General features: G+C 39.4%; 1 protein-coding gene across 1 annotated transcript in view; it reads right to left on the reverse strand.

The window, feature by feature from the left end:
- Positions 1-23,337, reverse strand: part of LOC145260492 (endoribonuclease Dicer-like) — a 112,753-nt gene that overhangs the window by 39,875 nt on the left and 49,541 nt on the right. Inside the window, exons 8-13 of the mRNA XM_080118603.1 lie at positions 21,401-21,561; positions 19,123-19,264; positions 18,705-18,780; positions 14,101-14,282; positions 12,824-13,003; positions 168-381 (exon numbers count right to left, since the gene is read on the reverse strand). Of these exons, the coding sequence (XP_079974729.1) occupies positions 168-381; positions 12,824-13,003; positions 14,101-14,282; positions 18,705-18,780; positions 19,123-19,264; positions 21,401-21,561 (955 nt within the window). The remainder of the gene's footprint in view (positions 1-167; positions 382-12,823; positions 13,004-14,100; positions 14,283-18,704; positions 18,781-19,122; positions 19,265-21,400; positions 21,562-23,337) is intronic.

Consider the following 23,337-nt stretch of genomic DNA (forward strand, 5'->3'; position numbering starts at 1 on the left):
GATCAAGGCTATCCTAACAGGTACTAATGTAACTTTTGTCAAAATTCACACTAGCTAACTTAATTGCTACTGAGATAGGGCCCCAATATGTAATAAAAGTTCAACATTTTGGTTAGTATATATATATATATATATATATATATATGAAACAGATATCATTTTATTACCTTCAATAAGAGGTACAATGATGTAGCCCACTTTCGCCTCTTCTGGCATGAAGTCAATTGGATCCTTTTCTAAACGCAGAACAGTACTGAAGACAAATCGGTGAAAAGCAGTCAACTTTTTCATTTGAGACTCCGTAATATACAAGTCAGGTTGAACGATATTCACTGACACAGTAACTTCTCCTGATCTAGTATAGACAGGGAAACGAGGGACCTGCAAAGAGAAAAAGAGAAGTTAAAGGTAAGACTAAATATAGTAATAAGGAATAACAAGAAATTTTACAAAAAAAAAAAAAAAAAAAAAAAAAAAAATTGTGAAAACAAAATCTCAAAAGAAAAGAAAAATGTTAGTGGGAAAATGGAAAGAAAAATGCAAGGCGAAGAAAATGAAAAGAAAGAAAAGAAAAAAAGAAAAACGAAAAGGAAAGAAACGAAAAGAAAATAGAAAAAAAACAAAGAAAAAATCAAACAAAGACAAGAAAAAAAAATCAAGAAAAGAAAAAGAAAAAAAGAAAAAGAAAAAACAAGAAAAGAAAAAGGAAAACAAAAAAAACTGGCATCTTTCCCGTTCAGCCATGAAGGGAGAGGAATGAAAAGCGTTCTAATTTAACGATTAAAAAGTGAAATAACAGGTGCGTGAACTTAATGAGGTCAAGCATCACGCCATATGGCGAAACTTCATTTTGGCTGCAAGCCAGTGTCTGCGTTTCCCCACAAGATGTTGAGCAAACCAGCTCCCCATAAATAGGGGAATGATGAATAGCAATTGTCTGATATAAGGGAGTTTCCCCCGCATTGATCAAACCTTATTGCTTTTCTGGACATCCCTAGCACAAGTGCCAGGGAGCTGACTGATGTTACGGATTCAGTTTCGCTTTTATACTGAAAAGCCAAACAAACACGCGTAGACCAAGAAATATCGCGAAAATAGCGTGTAAAAGTCGCCCAAATTAAAGATACACGTGAACTCTTTCGTAAATCATAGATATTATAATCTATGGAGCATATAAAAAATTTTAAGAATGAGTGACCTTACTGAGCCCCCCCCCCAAAAAAAGCCTTTGCCGGACATGCACAAAAAATACACACACACAAACACACATTTTCGCTTTTATATTATAGTCACATGGATCATTCTGATTACAATTCTCACCTTACTTGTTACTAGCTTGACACCCGGCGTTGCCTGGTCATACAATGTGCTTAAACATGATATTTTAATTTATGCAGATTGCGTATGTATCATTATAGAATCAATCCTCTATTGAATATTATATTTAAGAAATAATTTGCTCAGTGAACTAACCTGCAAAAAAGATTAAAAAATAATAATGATAATGTTGTTCATCAAATTCCGTCTGTGTTCGTTTACAATATCATGTCAGCTGATACTTGGGTCTGACGAGGAATGCCCAGGAAAAGTTACTTCTGATTAATGTTGAGTTTTAAAACATGCAAACGAAGAAATGATTTGCAACGATTTTAAATGATATCTCTTCTTTTATCATAAATTGGACTCATGAGAAAAGATTAAAATAAAATGGTGAGGTACACCCCGGCTTGAACAGGGCACCATTCGATCTCTAGTTGAATACTTTACCACTGAGCTATATCTCCAGATGACAAGAGTTCTGTTTTTTTTTTTTTTTTTTTAAGAAGAAACGATTTGCTGAGAATTGAATCTCTCTTAATTTGCTGAAAATTATCTTCCTTGGTCGGTGTAACGAAAAATGTTCCCTTGTAAAAATTATTTTTATCTAGAAAGAAAGAAAGACTATTTTTAGCATCGGATTTTTTTTTTTTTCCAATTTTCAATATTTATCAGATGAATTTCTGTACAAAACATATCGAAGAACACTGCCAGACATATAAATTACCTTTGTGTGAAACTTGCAAACTCTGACCGTCTTCAGACACATACTTGCAAGCCTTGTAAAACCTGGGAAACTGGAATTTCCGACTGAACCATTTATTTAAATCCATGGGATATATTGTTCTTATTCCGTCAACTATGACTGGATAGAAATGTTAATTATTTTATATGTTATCATTAATTATTATTGCCTGTAGTAAAGATTGAACCTTCTTTAGAAGATTTTACTTTAAACTGAGCATTAACCAACATTTTAATCATTAAGCCAATTCTACTATGTATTAAAAAAAAAAAAGAAAAAAAAAGAACTTGAATTAGACAAAGATTCCCTGATGTTGCAAAGACACAACTGAACAAGGTTGGAAGTTATATATGCCAAAACCATGTGAAAATAACAACCCGGAGGAGAACTGTAGTCCAAACAATACAAATTCTCATTTCAAATGTTCTAAAACAATTTTGTCCCTTTAGAATTTTTTCAAAAATTTTATATTATCACAGCTCTCTCCCACAGAAGAGACGTTGCAAACCTGTCTTTGTTTTATCGTCATTTCCATGGCAGGTGCTCGTCTGAGCTCCAATCCCTCATACCCCCTTGCCAATCTTTCACGAGAAACACCCGTCTGGCTGAAACTACTGTCAATAATTTTCCCCACTCTCTATCTGTGCCTAAATCCAAACGTAGATTCCATGAGCAAAGCTTCTTTCTTAGAACTGCACGCCAGTGGAACTCTCTGCCGCTTGCCTGTTTTCCACCTGACTACAACTTAGACGTCTTCAAGTCTAAAATAAACAAACTCCTGACAAACCGCCCCCTTAAGTAAGACACTCTATCAAAACCCCCAATACTAATGATTACTACAGTACTATCTCATTGATCACTGTACACGCAATAACCCTTATCCCTGAGTGGCCTTCAGGCCTTGATAAGTGGTGACTTCCATGTAAAAAAAAAAAAAAAGAAAAAAAAAACTCTTTTGTTAAAACTGCAAGAGTATTTATCTAAGTTAGCAAGGATGCTCGACATAGCCCGGTCGTAAAATATGCTTAAATATGGTATTTTAATTTATGCAAATTTCATAGATATAACAGAGTCAATTTTTTATCAATTCTTATATATTATAAAGTTGTGATTTCAAAAATAAAATATATATCCATCATGGGTGCATCGGTTGGTTGGTTGTTTTTGTTTTACAGCAAATCAACCCTTTTCAGGTTATTTAATGCTGAATTCAGTGATTTTGAAGAAAATTTCTTTAATAGAATATGTTTTTTTTCAAGTTTGTTTCTATTTAACCTATAGTTAGGACCCTAACAGGTTCTACCACTCTGGGTCAGAGTGGACCTGGGAGCAATCTATAAATATAAAAGCGAAAATGTATGTATGTATGTATGTACGTACGCTTTTCCTCGATGCCCACAAAAGGCTTCTTTCAGAGAAGCGCTCGCTCGCTTCACAACTTCATAAGACTTTTTATATTATCTATAAATTGTAATATCTCGCAGTTAACCACGGAGCTCGCCTGTCTATTTAATTTTATTGACTTTCAAACGTTAATTATTCCACATTTCCCGCATCGGCACGCGTTACATTCGGTTTTCGGTAAAACAAAAAGCGAAACTCGACTCTAATCACAGGCCCGCCGCCCTCTGTGGCACGGGGGACACGTGCCCGGCGAGCTTGTTGGGTAGCGTTCTGTCCGCACCCCCACTTGGTCTGTCTTTCTCTGCTCTCCCCCCTCACGGGGGGATCCGAGCTGATAATTTACGACCTTCCCGCGAGGGAGGGTCGGAAACACTTTCTCTCTTCCCTCCACTAACTTCCCACTCCCTCTCTCAGTTCTATCTCCTCTCTTGCCGCCTTTGGCGCCACTTCTTTTTGGCGCCAAAGTCGGCTCCCACTTTGGACGCCGACTCCACGTCACTCATTTTGGTGAATTATACAGGGAAGAGAGAGCTTTTTTCAAAAATGGGCACCCCCAGCCCGGGGACCACCAATACCGATACCCCCAGCCAGGGGGCTACCACAAGAAAAACTGCTCCCCAAGAGGACGACTCCCCAACAGGGGAAGCAAAAAGCAACGGGGCATACCGCCCGGACACTAAACCGAAGGACGCCCCCCAGAAGGGAGAAAACTCACCAGCAGCTCCCCAAGAGGGCGACTCCCCACAAAGGGGAGAAAAAACAATGTTGGACGGGGCATCCCGTTCCGACAACAAAAATCAAGAGGCAGTAGCCCCAAAGGACGATAAGGGAGACAGTGCTCCCCAAGAGGGCGACTCCCCACAAAGGGGAGAAAAAACAATGTTGGACAGGGCATCCCGCTCTGACAACAAAAATCAAGAGGCAGTAGCCCCAAAGGACGATAAGAGAGACAGTGCTCCCCAGGAGGGCTACTGCCCCAAAAGGGGAGCAAATCAAGAAAACGAGGGGGCATACAGCCTAGACCTCCCCAAAACAAAAGGGGCAAAAGCTCCCAAGGACAAGAAAGAGGAAAATGCTCCCCAGGAGGCCGACTCCCCAAAAAGGGAAGTATTTCCTGGAAGAAGTATAGAGCAGGGAGAGTCGGTCCCAAAGGAAAGCGGAAAGGGAAATGCCCCTCAAAATAGCAACCCTTCCGCCAAGGAACAGCAAAAACAGTCCAACCTCACCAAAGATCCAACACCAACAAGAGGGTCGGCATGGGGGAAGACTGTAGAGAAGCAACTGTCCCCTCAAGAGTATAGAGACTTGTACTTGACCAAGTACAGACAATACATAGAGGGGGCAGAAATTAAACCAGTGCCAGGCGCTTGGGAGGCAATCGAAGACAGAGTGCTCTCCCTCATCTCGGATATGCCGGAAAACCGCCTCCTAGGGATGAAAAAGGAAGACATGGCAGGGCTCCTACACAAGCTAAACATCCCGGTATTATACCTGTACCAGAGGAGCTAGGCCATGTGGGACATCCTCCTACCCATCAAGGAAGATGCAGAGAGACTCTCCCTACAGGAAATTAAGTATGGGAGAATAAAACTAAAGCCCGAATACCAGGGCAGGACAAGGACCCGGGTGCAGGTATTCAATGTACCTATGCAAATATCAGCAGAAATCCTGGGATCCTTCTTCACAGTTCGGCGAGGTGGAAAAAATAACCCCAGTGCGGTCGAAAACCGGCATGCACTTGGGCAGCTACACTGTGGCCATGAGGCTAAAGAAAGAAGGCTTCCAGGCGATACCAGCACAGCTGACATTTAAGGAGGCAACAATGACAGTAGTAGTGGAGGGGCGTCGTCCGCACTGCTGGTTCTGCCAAAAACAGGGTCACATGGCCAAGAGCTGCCCTCAAAGGTCAACTCCTACTCAAGTGACACTAAAGGCGGTCCCAACCTCTGAGACAGCACCAGTGTCCAAACAGGCTGTCACAACTCCTGCAACCGGAGCACCAACCCCAGCACCGAGGAAACCCAAAACTGTGCAGGAGGCCAAAGGGGAGGAATGGATCACGGTAATGAGGCAGAAACGGAAGCCCACAATCCCATCTGCCACCGTCCCACAACCAACCCAACAACTGAGGCAGCAACAACAACAGCAACCTCCATGGCAGCAGACACAGCAGCAGCAGCCAAACCAGCCGTTGAACCAGCCGCAGCAACAACATCAGCTGCCGCGGCCAATGCCACAACCAATGCCACGAAAACAGCGGCAACAACAAAAACAGCAGCAGCAGCAACAGCCAGAACAGCAGCAGCAGCAACAAAAACGGCTGCAGCAACCAGAAAAGCAACAGCATCAACCGGAGAAACAACAATTAGAGGAGCAGCAACAACCAACAGTCCCCACACCAATTGAGACAGGGATCAAGCGAAGAAAACACTGCTCCTCTGAGGATGAATCTGCTAGTGAGAGGGAGAGGAACTCAACCTCACCACTCCCCGGTTCATTCAAAAGAATAAAAAAGAAAAGGAAAGGGGAAGAAAAGGCAGCCCCCACTCCCTGTGAGCATACACCACCTCTAACAACAACACAACCCACTTCCACCCCCATACCACATACTGCACCAACACTAGACACCGCACTAACACCAACACCAACACCAACATCAGACACCGCACCAACACCAGACACTGCACCAACACCAACACCAGACACCGCACCAACACCAACACCAGACACCACACCAACACCAGACACCGCACCAACACCAACACCAGACACCACACAGACACTCGTCCCCACACCAATGCAAATTGAGCCGCCATCCCAGAAAGAAAAGAATGAACCCGGGAGGGAGAGAGACCCTTCAGATTCTCCCACTTACGGACTCACTCCAACAGGGACTCTCGCTCTCGAAACGAGAGAGGAACTTTGTTTTGTAGACCCCCTGTCTGTGGCAATGGGCTTACCACACCGGCAGAGAAAAAATTTAAAACCTCTGCTGGACTTCCAACAGATAGGGGGAAAAGACGTTAATGTCCCCTCTAATTTCCCGGACGCCCCACGGCTAACAACTTTCGTCAGGTTTCCTGAGGCCTGCAAAACCAACGTGTGGACAATGCTGGAAGCCGCTGAAGGGGCTGGTCCGGGATTTGAACTGATTAGGAAAAATAACCCTTCCCTTGAGGAACTCGCAAAACAATGCAAGGGAAGGGTCCCAGTGTTGGTCCATCCGTCACTCTATAGGGCCCTTAAATTGACTTACCCTTTGGATGTCGGCGGCATTGTGAGAGAAGGTCAGGACATGAAAAACCTGACCACCTTGAGCATTGCACACAACGTCGGTGTCCTTTCCCCGGCTGACTTCGGAGCTGAGTGTAACACACCTTAAGGTAGGTACCATGGCTTTGAATTTAGCTAGTCTGAATGCGAGGGGCTTGAGATCATCGGGCCGGACGGCTCGCCTCCGGCACGACCTCTTATCCCTGGGAGTGGATGTGGCTGCGATTCAGGAGACGCATTTCGTTTCCTCTGTGGACTGTCAGGTGCTGGCCCGAGACTTTGAGGTTTTCTCAGCATATGGCAGCCCACGGGGGAAGGGAGTTTCCGTTCTGGTTAAACGTACCCTGTCGGCGACGGTCGACGTTGTCCATAGAGATGCGGTGGGTAGGCTGGTTGTGGCCGATGTTGCCGTAAAAGATTCTGTGTTTCGGGTGATTGCGGTTCATGCGCCCAGCACCGCTTGTGAGAGGGTCTCATTCTTCAGTCAGCTTGACGCGTTTGTAGATTGTCGGAAGCGGGTAGTGCTAATGGGGGATTGGAATTCCATCTTAGAGCCCGACATAGATAAGGTAGGAGGCGGAGCTAGAGGATCGGAGAGGTGCGAGTCCAGCCTGGCTGATCTGATGGCTAGATGCGGTCTGGTCGACAGGTTTCGGTTCGAGCATCCGGGGCGGGAGATGTGGACGTGGACCAATAGTGTTTCCTCCTATCCAAATACCTATTTGGACAGGATGTTAGTTAGGAGAGGCGAAGTAGACTTCTTATCTTGTCCCACGTTCACTTGGCTAGGCCAGACGGACCATAAATTAGTTATGGCCCGGCTGAAGCTAGGAAATAGGCCTAAGTTAGCGGGGTACTGGAAGTTAAACACCTCCCTTCTGGAGATACAAGACTTCCAAGATCAGTTAAGAGAATTGATTAAAAAGGCACTAGTGGGGGCGGTTACCGGGAGTAAGTGGTGGTTAGGTCTCAAAGCCAAGATCAGAAGCTTCTCCGTCAAGTATGCCCAGCGCCTCGCACTAGATAAGGCCAAGACGAAGAACAAGCTAGAGCAGAAACTAGCCCAGGCTACAGGGGAGGGTGATAGGGTTAGTCAGGAACTAGCTAAGCAGGACCTTCTACGCGAGACTAGCGAGCGTTACGAAGGCCAAGTAGTTAGAGCTAGGCTTAGAAAGATAGGCAACGAAGCAGTCAATTCTGATGCAGATGTGCGCCGTGAGGTTTCTAGGCGTGGCTCGGACAAATACATTGCAAAAATAAAACATCCGAATGGACGCACCCTGGAATCGACTCGGGAGATCTGCGAGGGGTTTCGAGAACATTTCGAGGAGCGTTTTACGCAGCAGCCCGATCTTCCGGTCCTTGAGTTTAGCGACTATTTGGCCGACTCTCCCCGCCTCGAGGCGGCTAGTTGCGAGGGCCGGGTGACGGAGCGGGAGGTCTTTACTGCGCTGAAGCAGGTCAACTGTGACAGATCGCCAGGACTTGATGGTCTGCCATACGAACTGTACTTGAGGCTGTCGCCCATGTTTCTGCCTCTTCTGACGGATATGTTCAACCATTGGTTTGCTCAGGGATCCATCCCAGGGCAGGTGACCAAGGGAGTGATCACATTGCTGAAGAAAGGTGACGGGCATGGAGGGTTAGACGACTACAGGCCCATAACTCTGCTAAACACAGAGTTGAAGATTTTGGCCAAGGTCCTGTCGAATCGGCTGCAGGTTGTTATCGACGAGTTGGTTGAACCGGAACAGAACTACGCTGTGAAGGGGAGATCGATTCAGAACAACTTGCACCTGATCCGCATGATCCTAGAGGGGGGAATAGATGACGACACCGAAGCCGCGCTGATAAACTTAGATCAGTCCAAAGCTTTCGATAGGGTCGACCATCGTTTCCTGGCATCTGTCTTAGAGGCCGCCGGTTTTAAACCGGACTTTTGCAAGTGGATCTCCATAATGTATCGACAGCCCATGGCTGTCGTGCAAGTCAACGGAAAGCGCTCGAAACCCTTTGTTATCTCTCGGTCAGTTCGTCAGGGTTGTCCGCTGTCGCCCCTGCTTTATGTCCTGGCTTTGGAGCCTCTTCTCCGCAAGCTGAGACATGGGGAGGCAAATTCGGCCCTGCGCGGAATGGCTCTGCCTGGCGGCTCAGCTGCCAAGGTATCCGCGTTCGCCGATGATGTCACGATCTTCGCGTCGGGCTTCAGAGACATTGAGGTCGTGTCGGAGGCACTCACACAGTACGAAAGAATCACAGGGGCCAAGATAAACCGCAACAAGTCGGTAGGACTGCGGTTGGGCGCATGGAGTGGCAACGCAAACCTCCCTGCGCCCTTCAGCTGGACAGATGGCCCGGTCCGGATCCTCGGCGTGTGGTTCGGACCGGGTCTCCAGCTTGACAAGAATTGGTTGGAGGTACGGTCAAAGGTGGAGGCTGCAGTCAATTCGTGGCTTCCTAGGAAACTTTCCTTAAAGGGTAGAGCTGAGGCGTGCGCCACTTACGTCTTTCCTCTCATCCTTTACCGACTGGCCGTACTTCCCCTGCCTGCACAACACCTAAAAGCTCTTGTCGAACTCTTGTCCTCGCTCCTTTGGGACAGAGGAAGACACTGGGTGAGCAGACAGGTCTGTATTCAACGTCCGTGTGAGGGAGGCTTGGGGATGCCAGACTTGAAGTGTCATCGAGATGCTGAGAGGCTGGCCTTCCTGAGCCACTATATGCAGGAGGACCAACCGTGGCACCCCGTGGTTACTGCCGCCTTCCCCGACCTCGTTCTCGACCCTTCCATCGAGAGCCGTCGCAGGCCGCGGGGAGAATCTGCCTACATGAAAGAGTGCCGAGCTGCGCTAAAACGACTACCAAGGTCCAGTGACCTTGTGACTGCTACCCGTAGGGAACTCCACAGGGATCTAGTGAAGGGGGCCGCTGATGACCCGCTATGCGCGCGTTTGGGGTGGCAGCAGAGTGAGATCCGCTCCGCGTGGAGCTGGGCGCCAGGTTCGAGTCATCTGAACAATTCGGAGTTCTCTCTGACCTGGCGATTGGCCCGAAATGCACTTCCACTCAACAACATACAATGCAGTTCTGGGTTTTTGGAGTCGCCTGATTGTCCCCGTTGTGGGACAACGGCCGTGGAAACTACGGATCACGCTTTCTTCGATTGCCGCGAACTCCGCCAGTACTGGTCGTATGTCAGTGGGGTGACGGCTCGCATCGATCCTGAGCATCCTCGCCCAATTACTGTATCCAATGTTGTGGACAACGTGAGGCCGCCGTGGGACCGGGAAAGACAAATGGTCTACGTTACGATCCTGGCCGTGGCGAGAATGGTGATTTGGACGTCGCGTCTGCAAGGTTGCCGGGGGGTGTTGTCTTTTTCTGATCAAGATCTGATCGGTTTCTTTAAACACCAACTACGGGTGAAGATCAGATGTGATAGAAGAAGGCTGCATCGCGCGGCATTTGACAGAAGATGGATACATGTGGCAAGTCTGTGTGTACGAAGAGGAGCCAAATTTGAATACGTGTTCCCCGCCTAGGTGTGGAACGCGCAGTTCTGTTAAGTAAAATTAAACAAGTAGTCTCTCAGCTAGCTGAGTGTGTGTTCCATCCCTCCCTGATTAGGAAGCCTCCAAGATCCCCATCCCCTCTTACCTGCAATTTTTGTTCTCACCCCTTCCTCTAAATTTTACCCATCTTGGAGAAAAAGGAATACAAACTAACCTCCATCCCTTACCCACAAAAATTTTCTTTTCTCCATTCACCCCCATCTAGAGGGCATCCCCACCTAGAGACTGACCCGCAGAAGCGAGGTTCCTTTTACAAACCTAGTGGAACGGGCAGGCTATCAATTAGACGGGGTTGGGAGGGTCCTACTAATCACCTTTTGTTTTTTCTTCCCCCGCCCTCGACACAAATGAATTATTGTTACCATTTTATTGTTATCTTTTTTGTTTTTACACGTCAATAAAAAATGTTTTAAAAATTGGGAGTTACTAGGACGTCCCCCAATATGAAAGGGTGAATGCGGTATTATGGTGAAAGAAGATACTAGCTGGGAGAAACTTTTGACTTTGTTTAGTTCTGGAGTGACAAGGATGACCAACGACCCTCAAAATCCCCCCTTTTGAGTTGGCCATGTGCCAAAGTTTTTTGTTCATCGTTGTTTTTTTTTCTGTATTTTTTTTAACATGAATAAAAGATTTAATATCTCAAAGTGTAGTATCTGTTCCGGCAGATGCTGCAAGCAAAGACCAGCTATGACTAGCAAAGACCATATGTGGGGGTAACCCCACATATCTGAACTTGGTCAAGGTAGGGATCACCCTACGACCACAGTTACCATCCAGCTCCCATTTCCCACCTCTCGGGAGCAGGATCCCCCTTTCCCTCCCCCCTCCCTCTATCTCCACATTAAAAAACGGCCTTGTGCCTAATTTGCTCAGTGGGGAAGCAAATAAATAAACACAGGCCTGCCGCCCTCCGGGGCCCGGGCGACAAGATCAAAGTGTAGTATCTGTTCCGACAGATGACCTTTAACCAGCTCCCATTTCCCACCTCTCGGGAGCTGGTCCCCTTTTTCCCTCCCCCCTCCCTTCACTCCTCACATTAAAAATTGGCCTTGTGCCTAATTTGCTCGGTGGGGGCGCAAATAAATACCACAGGCCCAGAGCCAGTGGTCTCTAGAGAGCTAAGTAACGTTTGGTCAATGTGGTCATATCAGACGGTAGCTTTCATTTCGAGACGAGGGAGCGGGTTTTTAAAAACAAACAAACCGATTTATTGACCTCATTAAAAACTGTCCCGCACAAAATGCTAACTGCTGAATAGCTATCGCCGTCACGCAATCAAAAACGCGCACCTGTTTTTTTTTTCACACTTTATTATTTTCCAACTGCGCGTCGTCAAGGCTTTTTTTTTCACGGGCACCTGTTTTTTTTCACACACACCCACAAACACCCGGGCAACGCCAAGTACCCCTCGCTAGTGTCAATTAAGGGTTGGCTCCACATTCCCCAAAGCCTGCAAGCTGGGGCCTCACCATCGGATATAGTTTAAGGTCAAATCCAAGACCATTATGGGTGCATCAGCTTGAATCAAAACCAAAACTTATGAAGAATTTTTGGTAAAATTATTTATTACAAGAAATGGAAGGACATAACAATTAAACGACAATCACTCGAAAGAAAAAAGATGTAAACGTGACACACAAAATAACACGCTATCGTATTAATATATAGATTGTTGCATGATGTTATATTATTGTTTTTAGGATAAATTAGCAACTTGTTTTCAATCAGTTGTATACAATGAATCAGAATATAAACAGAACTAGCTATCTACTACTGGGAGCTCAAAGTGTACACTTGCCAATAATAGTCGAAAATAGTACAACAGCCCAGTACATGTAGAAATAGATGACCCGTGTAGATTATATCTGAATGAAAAATTTTAAATTCCAAACTTTAAAGGCCCACAAAACCTATTAAACTATAGAAGTGAAATAGCAAAACAACAGTATACACAGAATAACAGAATATACTTTATCTTAGGACAACAATACAAAAGAAAAAAAAAACTAAACTAATCTAACACTTAGAATTGAAATAGAAAAAGTACTCTAAATGTGTTAAAATAAGGTCACCTATTAATTTCACACATTCACCCCCCCCCCTAAAAAAAAAAACACGTTGCATTACAATTATAAAAAAAAGAACAGAAGAGGAAGTAATGGTCAGCTGAACATTTGTCTGAGAAAAGCTTTGTCATTGACGAATGGAAACATTAACCCATGAGAGAGAATAACAATGAATCTAATTACTTAACTAATTACACTAAGCATCACGTGTATAAATAAAAACATCTGGTAACAGAAATCCCACATGTTTTAGCCAGACCATTCCTACCGAGATGAAATGTGAAAATCTTCTGCAACTTAATTTCCACATTTTCATAAACTACTGCAATGGATGATATAGAATAGATACCGTGTTTCAAGAATTAATCTAAAAAAGATTGATATGCTGTATAAAAAAAAAAAAAAAATACTCAAGCAAATTTACAAATGAGAGTATCACTCACCTGAGGAATGTTTTTGGATGACAAGATTCCAAATCCACGGGGTGTATTTTCTGGGACATAAATCTTGCGCCCACGCGTGTTCTGTTCTTCCGTTATAGGACCAGTAAGCACCATGTGGATGTTATATAACTGGCACTGCTTACCAACTTCAATGTGGCAACACATTAGAGCATCTGCTGCCTAGAAACATGATGGCAAATAAAGAATAAGCCTTTTCTTTTAGTTTAGACAAATAGAGACCGTGGAAATTCGATAATCAAATAAAATAAATTGGGTATACGCTTATTTTTATATAATTACCAAAAATGGTTCTTGTCCAGAATTCCATTAAATTAAAACACAAAAAATAAAAAAAATTTTGTATAATGTACATGAGTGACGAAATGAAAATATCATAGTCCAAAAATCGCATAAATTGGTCAATAATCATTTGGGTTATTTCCCTTTGTTTCTTTAATTTGTTTTTAAAACGACAAGTGAAATAATTACTCTACAGATACTCATAAAATTTGATTTACTACTTGATCAATTTACGTGATTTTTGGAAAATATTTTTGTTTTTCATGGGTATGGACATCTCACAGATTTTTCTTTATTTTTATTATTATGGGAGACATTCTGGACAAGAATTGTACAAATGTGCTTGCCTCTCAGGTAGCAATTAATCCAATATAGGCTTGTTGAAATTCTATAATCAATGAAATAAAAAAGGTTGGGCAGCATTTTTTCTAATATTGTTTTTTCAGAGTGTGTATATATATATATATATATATATATATATATATATATATATAAAAAATCAGGTAAATTTTAGGCTTTCTTTGAGGACCATTCAATTCAATTCCATAAAACCAATTAAAATTGGTCTTCAAATACATTTTTTTTATCACGATACGGTAATCTTACATATAACTAGCAAAAATAACCTAACTTCCAGGCAGCAATAAACATAGATGTAACCTTCATTACAGAAAAATAAATTCTTTTTAATTAAACTTCTATTTGATAATTTTTCCTAATTTTGACATGATACGTCATATATATATATCAAAGAGTTTTTACTTGGAATGCGATTTTCACTTGCGCCCAATACTACATTAGTCTTTTCTGTAATCTGTGAAAGTTACAGAAATTAGAATGCTGGCTGATACTAGGTAACCCTGATAGTCAAATATATCAGAAATTTTAAAAAGTCACATAGTAATATTTAAAAATTAGAGTTTCATAAAGAACTTTTATTCATGAAATATTGGTGCGAGAGAAATAGATTTATTAACCTTTTTGAAGTAATATTGCTTGCGTTTTGTGGTCCCGGGACGTGGACATCCAACCATCTCTTCTTCCTCTTCTTCTTCCCACTCTCCTTCTTCACCAAATTTCAGAGGGTCCTTCAGAGCTTCCTTTTCTTCGTACTTTAAGATCTCTTTACCAACAGGTAGAAAATGATCATCAAGCTCACCTATAAAAAGACAGAAGAAATAAAATAAATAAACTGATACCAATTTTTAAAGATTAAACAAATACTCGGCACATTATTGTTCAAAAAAAAATATATATTTATTTATAGGTAAATGCAAGATTGGTATAAGCACACACAAGAATGTAATAAGTAAGAAATTAGATACGAGAGATTTCGAATTACTTGTAACATTGTCCAGTTTCAGTCGGAAAGGAAACCAAGATAGAATAGGAAATGACTCCAATTCGCTTATTTTTTGTAGCAACATTTATTTCCTCATTCTCTTTTTACTGCTGTGACGCCCCTCACATGATCGTCTTCCTCGTGATTGCTCTTTCTCTCTTTTTTATAATCCTCTTTTGCTCACCAGTGACGTTACTTCAGATACATTTACATCCGTACATCCACACTATGTTATATACCTACTGGACACTATCCTTAAATGTCTTTAGTCTCTTCTTAGTGCAAGGGTTTGTCAGGACAACCTGACATGAAGATGCTTCTCCCTACAAGTAAACTCTGAACAAATATTCAAAATAAAACTGTAGTTGAAACCCAAGTACGCCCCCCCCCACACAGTTATACACTGGCTCATACAAGAAATGGTGCACCTTCTCCAAGTGATGTTATCTTAAGTAACAACACAAAGCAGAATATTTCTCTTTTTTTTTCTTTCTTTTAATTTTCTTCTTTTGAAGATTGTAACGCTAGGTATGGAGCAGCCAAACCCGCTGCTAACATTTCCCTGCTTTTTATTGAAACCAACCAAGAGCTCTTTTTAGTATCCTCGTTGTTCCCTTAAGTGCAATTGTCTGGATTTCTTTTGCAGTTGGTTCACCAGGAATATTAGTTAGGTAGGACTTTAGGTTCTTCTTCATAAGCCCTGTGGCACCTATAATAACTGGTATGATTGATACCTCCCGAAGATTCCAGTTTCTTTTCATATCATACATGAGACCTTGATATTTGGTCTGTTTCTCTCTTTCAGCTCTGTTCAGACCTCCATCATTAGGAACACTCACTTCAACCAAGGTTGCAAATCTCTCTGAATTATTCCATATAACTATGTTAGACATGTCCCGAGATCTGACAAGATCAAGAGAGATCACAACAAAAATACACAATAGCATATTTAACCAGTTAATTAGTGAGAGAAAAATGAATGTCTTTCATTTTTTTTTCTTTTTACTAACTCGACATTTGACAGGGAAGGAGAACGTTAATGGAATATTCAGATATCTATGCATCTCAAATAAAGATCAAGTGTTAGATCTAGAAAGAGGCCTTTCTATTTCTGAGAATTTCAACTGAAGTAAAATGAAACAAATAAGAAATTGGTTGAACCTAAGTTAAATTAGTGTTATAGAACAGTTCATTTTGTGGGGATATAGAAGCGGTGGAACACTTCTCCTGATCAGTACCAGATGGGTGATTGTTTGGGAATACCAGGCACTGAATATAGGAGAGCGTTGACACCTCTCTGCAAGAATCTAGTATCATCTTTCTTGACAGGCGACTGAGGATTGTTTGTGAATTTGATATTCTCATGTAACTTCCTTTGAAGGAGGAAACCGGTTCAACCTACTCCGTTGTGTGTGTGTGTGTGTGTGTGTGTGTGTTTATATATATGTCTTTATTACCGTTTTTAATCTGCTTAGTTACACAGGTTTCAATTACTGGAGTTGTGGTAACGATCTGATAATTTCATCAGATTTCACAGAAATAAATTATTATATCTATAAAAGTGAAAGTGTCTGTCTGCGTACATTTCCTTACATCATATCTCTGTCAATTTTCAGTCTACAGACTCGAAATTTGATATACAGGGTATTAAGATTTGGGAAAATCTTTGTAATTGGTTTTAGGACAGAAATTTGGCTGTTAAGGGGTCAAAATTCAATGATTTGATCTTTGAGAACTCTACCAAACTCCTCCGCTAATTTTGGGTCTAAACACTTGAAATTTTAGATATAGGTTCCTTGGACATAGATCTAACTTAATAACTTGATTTGAACCCAAAACAATAAATGTTAAGAGGTAATAACATTAATTTAAAAAAAAATTGTCCGCTGCGGACCCTATCAAATTACTCAGACAATTTCTGGTCTAAACATTTGAAATTTGACATAAAGGGTATTCAGAGATAGGGCAAGCTTTTTAATTAGTTTGGGTCAAAAATTTGAGCTACCAATAAATAAAAGTATGTATGTTTGCATGTCTGCCTAAAACTTTCAATAGAGGCGACGGATTTTCACAAGATCAGTATCGTTTTTAAGCTCGACCTTTCATACGACAAATATCGAAAAATTGACTAAAAACATTAATTTCTTCACCTTCAACTGGGCACTTTTCTACAGGGAGGGGTGCCTTTTTCCACCAATACTGTTGAAAGTCATCCCCTCTTTTCGATTGTCTAGCCTTAATTTAAACCTATGTCACTTCTGGTTTGGTGGTGATTGTAACAGCAAAGACGTCACATTCCCCCCCCCCTTCTTTTCCTCCTTCACGGTATGGGTTCGAGTCTGCCTTCCTACTACCACTTTTTTTTTTTTTTTGCTCAACATACACCTCCAAACACCCGGGCAACGCTGAGCTGAAATGCTAGTATACATATATATATATTTTTTTTTCTCCTTCCCCACCACCCCGTTTCCTGCTTTCATAATAATTTTGAATCCCTATAACGTTAACTGTTTAACCTTTTTATGCAAATATGATTAATTTTATATTTATAGTTTCTTTCAATGCATTAACCTGCAAAATTTATTGTATATTTTGCAAACCTATTTCCTCTGATGAGAAGAATTGCATTTTTCAAAACTCCACGGAATAAGGTCTTTTAAGTTTATTTGTACTCTTTGTCAGATAAGTAAAATTTTGTATACTTTCTTTACAGGTTTGTAATGTTTTTGTGAAAATTTTAATAAATTTCCAATAAGATATTTCTATTATATACACATACACACACACATGTGTGTGTATTTCTGAGCCTGGCTAGTAACAGATAGGTAATCATTTGGAAATTCTAGTGGCTGTATGTGCTCTCCGCTTATCTCAGCATTGTTTCCAGTTGTCCTAAATCTCCACTTGCCACTGGTATTTAACAACACTGACTCAGGAGAGATGTGGTTGGAGATTGTACAACACTTGGCACAAAAAAATTTCATGCACAGACACTCATCAAGTGAGTATCCATAGTCAAAACTGAAGGAAGCTACTATATTTGTGTGTGCATATGTGTGTATATATATATATATATATATATATATATATATATATATATATATATATATATATATATATATACACACACACACTATTAACTTTCATTCTAAATGCCAAAATGATAGAATCAATTCACACTAATAAATTTAGTTTATACAAACGGTTTGTGATAAACATATAATTTCATTGAATGACAATTCAGATGCAGAGAAAATATATCTGGATGGCGAAGCTACGGAGGTTGTTCAAAAGTTTTGTTACGTTTTTAATACTATTGGAGCAGGTGCTTGTGTGATTGCAAGACTTAGAAGTTCAAGAAACTTTTGTCATTACTAACCAGCAAAGTATTTTCAAGCATGGGAATAGTCTATCAGGCATGTGTACAGTGTGATGAAGTATTAAAGTGAAATTTAGCCAATGAAGATTGAGGACATGTGTTGCATGGAGAGAAATGATGAGAATGATATGATGGATGTGCTGAATGAATCTAAGGCAAGCTTAGATCTGATGATCTTAGAGGAAGATTAAATATAGGGAGATGTGTGCAGACTTTAACCCTTTATGACCTAAATTATGATGTAGATGATTAAAAATATATTTGTTAATTTTAGTTGGTTTAAAGGGTAATGATACTATGATTGTCTTCAAACTGGAAAAATTATGAAGTTCAATAGTTAAACTTCCACTGAGAATTTTTGCATTTCATAAACTTACCTTGATTATTATCGATAGTGCTTGAAAAAAGTGTGTTTATGACAACAAACAAAATCCTCCACTCTCTGAGACAGATAGTGGCATACTGAATGTAAACAATGCAATCTGAAGGTATCTGGCATCTACCCAGATATTAAACTAATACGTACAAGGTGTGTTTGAATCCATTCCCACTTAATTTATGCCATTATATTCATTTATTTATGACTGAACGAATTAGTTCAACCAGGTGATAAAGGGTTAATTGTATGGCTATATTGAAAAAAAATGGATTAGAGTTCTTGGGCTAGTAGAACAGTTGAGGTAGCAGGGTCAGTTCATAGGGGAAGACAAAGGAAAGCATGGAAAGGAAGTGAAAAGGATGTATTTGAGAGAAGGAGGGATAAATAAATATAGGCTAGTTTGGGAGTGAAGTTAATTCCTAAAAGCTGTCCAACACATGCCAGCATTTAAAACAGATGTTGACCTGAATATGACAATTACCTTGTAACTGGAGTTCCTGACACATTTTAAGAGCAGCAGACATTTTAGCTAATTTTTCAATAGGCATTGGTACACCCTGAAAAATCAAACAATTTATTAAAAAGATCAATTTAAAAAAATATACATATCAAAATAAATCTCATTATTAAAAAATAAAAAGAAAAAAAAAGAAGAGGAGGGAATGTAGAGATCAGGGGAAAAAGAGAGAAGTAGGAAAAAGGATAGAGAGAAGCAGGAAAAGAGGATGAGATGTTTGATTTGCAGTTTAACATTCAGAAACTTAAGTTGGGGTTCCCATTGGATAAAAAAAAAAAAAAATCTTTGCATCCTGGTGGTTCACAACATTAAAAGCATCGACATCAAAGGGTAAATGGGGAGGGTATAATTTCTCTTCTAATAGACATAACAATTTACACACCTTTACTTCCTTCTTCACAGGAGAGTTGATTGGTAACTTAAGAGCAGCTACATAGTAAAGATGATTATTAAATTCTGTTCGTTCTACACTGCATTTTGGAGTCAGGTAAGTAAAGGCATCACTTGGCAGCTTGGCACAATATCTGAAACAAAAAAAATTCAACGTTTTTTGCTAACTAGTACTTTCTATATAAATACAAAAGATTATTTTAAATCAATTAAACATTGATTCCGATAATAGAGAAAATTACTTCCAGCATAATAGGAAGCTGATATGAAATATTTGATATTCAACACTTCAATACTGCTGGCATTAAAATGAGTTCAATGATTGAACTTTTAGATTAAATAGAGTTATTGTGGAGTAAGTTGAAACAAATTTATAATATTTCAATTCCAAGAATTACAGATTAACAAGGACTAGGTGTACAGCCGTTTCTGAGATGATCCATCTCATCACAAAAGTTAGCAAGTAATGATTGTGTTAGACAAAATGGTTTCGAATGGTGAAAGCAAATAGTAAGTCAGAAAATTCCCACTGACTGAAATGAATTCACAAAGAAATCCTCTACTTCAAAAGTCAATGGTTGGTGCTTTTTTTTTTTTAATGCGAACACTGACAAAGTGTAATTTTTTCTTCTCATTTTCAATGGAGGGTATACATTAGTATATAATATTATCAGAGATCTTCAAAAAAGAAAGTTTCCATTAGATTTTCAAAGTTACTCAGATTTGGATAAAAATTTTTTCTTCTTTTTTTTTTTTTAAACCAACATGTTTCTCCACATAAAGAAATTCCATTATATTTCAGAAATCAAATAGATCCAAATTGAATTTCACTTAAGGTCTATAGATAAAGGAATTTCTCTATTAGATTTTTGAAGTCATCTAGACTGAGATACAAAATATCTGAGGAATTTTTGGGTTCTTGTTCAGAATTCCCTTTATATTAAAAAAAAAAAAACACGAAAAATCAGTATAATGACAAAATGAAAATATCATATTCCAAAAATCACATAATTGATCAAATAGTTTTATTTTGTAAAGAAAATCATTTTTAAGCAATTAATAGGAATTTGTAGGCATTACAACATAAATTTAGTAAGTATGAATTATTTTTTAGTTATTTCCCTTCTCCATTGCGATTTTTTTTTTTTCAAAATGGCAGGCAACTTTTCAGATACTATAGAATTTGATTTTAGTTAAAAATAAAACCACTTGACCAATTTATATGATTCTTGGAATATGACATTTTTGTTACGGGTAAGTACTTCATACAGATTTTTCTTTATTTTTGTTTTTTAATGTAGGGAGAATTCTGGACAAGAACCATTTGTTTTTTCAAACAGAGATCTATCTTAAGGTAAGGGAAGTAAAAATACAGTGATCGACCATAGTAAAGGATAACTCGAAGGTTTCATTTTCATTAGCTACTACACTGAGATGTAGGGAAGGGTGACACTCCTTTCCCAGGATTACTCCACTTACCCTTGATCCTCACCTTTTAATGTTGAGTATTTTAATATACGGCACAATCACGTTGACACACCGGTTCTCGCCAGATCACCGAAGTTAAGCAACACTGAGCCTGGCCAGTACCAAATGGGTGACCACTTAGGAAGACTAGGCGCTATATATGTATCGCACCGAGTCGTACAAATTTCCAGATTGGTATCTGGAGGTGTGTTTAACTCACGAGGGATGGGGGGATATACACACACCCAAATCAAGATAGAAAGCAACGGGAAACTACGGTATTCACTTGTCTTCCTGAGATTACCATGATAAGTGGTAACTCCTTTCTAGACAAAAAAAACAAACATTAGCGAACATGCTTACCATTATGATAAATGGACTGTGATCATCTAATAAAAATATTACCTGGTTCAAATGTAATGACGTGTAAGACAGGGGTCCACTCCTTTCTACTTATCCTTGATCTTCATCTTATAATGCTATATGTTTAAGCAAGGCGATATCAAGTATCAGTTTTTGAATCTTTGATAAAACTCGACTGAGGATCGCTCCCAGTCCATCGACCCATTAGCTTACACTAGCCATTATGCAAAATGGGTTGATCAGCACCGACGTGATCCATTTTCAGATAAAGGAATTTTCTTTGTTACATTTTTTTTTTTAAGCTCATCACGATTAAGATTCAAATATTTGGGAGGGCAATTTTTGTTACTAGAGATCTATCTCAAGATGAGGAAGTTCTCCTATTTTGTGGAATCATCCAGATGTGGATGATAAAAGTAAGAACTCTTATACTGACGGACCTGTTGATGATAGAAATGGCTGAGAACAAAGTGATGGGTGGTGCTGCGCTCTCATCATTGTTATTTGAAGGCAGGAATGGTGGAATCTGAAACTTCTCCAAGATTTCATTCAACTCTTCTTTCGTCGGATCCAGTTGGTTGTTGTATTTGCGTAATAAAACCTAAAATGTAAAGCAAAAGACATTTCATTATTTTATTTTATTTTTTTCAGCAATATCATTTTTCTACGATCGGTTGTTCATTCACATTTTTATACGATCGGTTGTTCATTCACATTTTTATACGATCGGTTGTTCATTCACATTTTTATACGATCGGTTGTTCATTCACATTTTTATACGATCGGTTGTTCATTCACATTGTTATACGATCAATTGTTCATTCATATTTTTATACAATCAGTTGTTCATTCACATTTTTATACGATCGGTTGTTCATTCACATTTTTATACGATCGGTTGTTCATTCACATTTTTATACGATCGGCTGTTCATTCACATTTTTATACGATCGGTTGTTCATTCACATTTTTATACGATCAATTGTTCATTCACATTTTTATACGATCGGCTGTTCATTCACATTTTTATACGATCGGTTGTTCATTCACATTTTTATACGATCAATTGTTCATTCATATTTTTATACAATCAGTTGTTCATTCATATTTTTATACGATCGGTTGTTCATTCATATTTTTATACGATCAGTTATTCATTCCTATTTTTAAATGATCAGTTATTCATTTATTTTTATTATACGATTGGTTATTCATTTATTTTTTCCATAAATTATTTATTTTTTTCATTTGGCGGTATTTTCTGGTCATAAAATCCACTTAAATATTTTAATTTATCCAGAAAAAAAAAAAAAAAAAAAAAATGACATCAAAGGAGGGAGAGAGGGGCTCATAAAATCCGCTGAAGTATATTTTAATGGATAGAAAAAAAAATGTGACTAAAATCGAAAATGAAAGTTTTTTTTTTTTTGTTTTAATTAAAGAATCATAATTGGATTGGAATTTTTTTCTTTTAAATATAAATTTAACCCTCAGTTGATTTAAACTGCTGATAAAAAAAAAAAAAAAAAAAATCGGAATAAGGAAATTGTAATTTGTACATTACAGAAACTTGTTTGAATGAAAAAAAAGCCCACCGATAAGAGTGCACGAACCTCAAAACTAATGGTTATCAAAATCTTCTAATCCATCTCATCACAAATCACATAAAAATTTCTTGTATTTAAACTAATTCAGAAAACAATGGTTGATGCATGCACGGATGTTGAAATCATTTAGAAAAAGACGATAATAGGTGACCCCCTTGAAATAAAACGCAATTTCTACATGAAAGAATTGGCCATTTTTTCTAATCTTTAGATATTATTTGTCCAAGAGATGGCTTTTTCTAATGACGCTGAGTTGGTGCATGTATGATGTGGATGACAAAAGTTTTTAGCAGATATACAAACTCACTAGTGAGTGAGTGTGTTTGTTTAATGGCATTTCAACCTCTAAGAGTCATTTAATGCCAAAAAAGTTTTGTTGATATAATAGGTTTTCAGTTTCTTGTAAAAATATTTTAAGTTTCTTGAAAAGTTTATCTTTTGAAGCAAGATGATTTAGGTTTTCCGAAAAATTGTTTTAGTTGTAAGAGGTTTGTTTTTCTAAAATGAATTTTACTTGTTTACTTTATAGGAGTTTGAATACATTTGTTTCTTTTAAATAGTTTGATTTGTTGGGGTTCCACTTTTTGGAACACTTTTCTAATGTTTGTTGTTTTAAAATATTTCTTCCGAGTGTGTTTGTGTTTTCTACATTCCATCAGTAGATGTTTAATTGTTAGTTGCTGGTTGCAGAGTTTGCAGAGTGTGCAATTTGGTGTTTCCTCCGCTTTGATTAGGTAGGAATGAGTTAATTTTGTATGTCCAATTTGTAT

The sequence above is a fragment of the Euprymna scolopes genome, chromosome 36 (genome assembly GCF_053919585.1).
Source record: "Euprymna scolopes isolate OS-2025 chromosome 36, ASM5391958v1, whole genome shotgun sequence".
Classification (NCBI taxonomy): Eukaryota; Metazoa; Mollusca; class Cephalopoda; order Sepiida; family Sepiolidae; genus Euprymna; species Euprymna scolopes.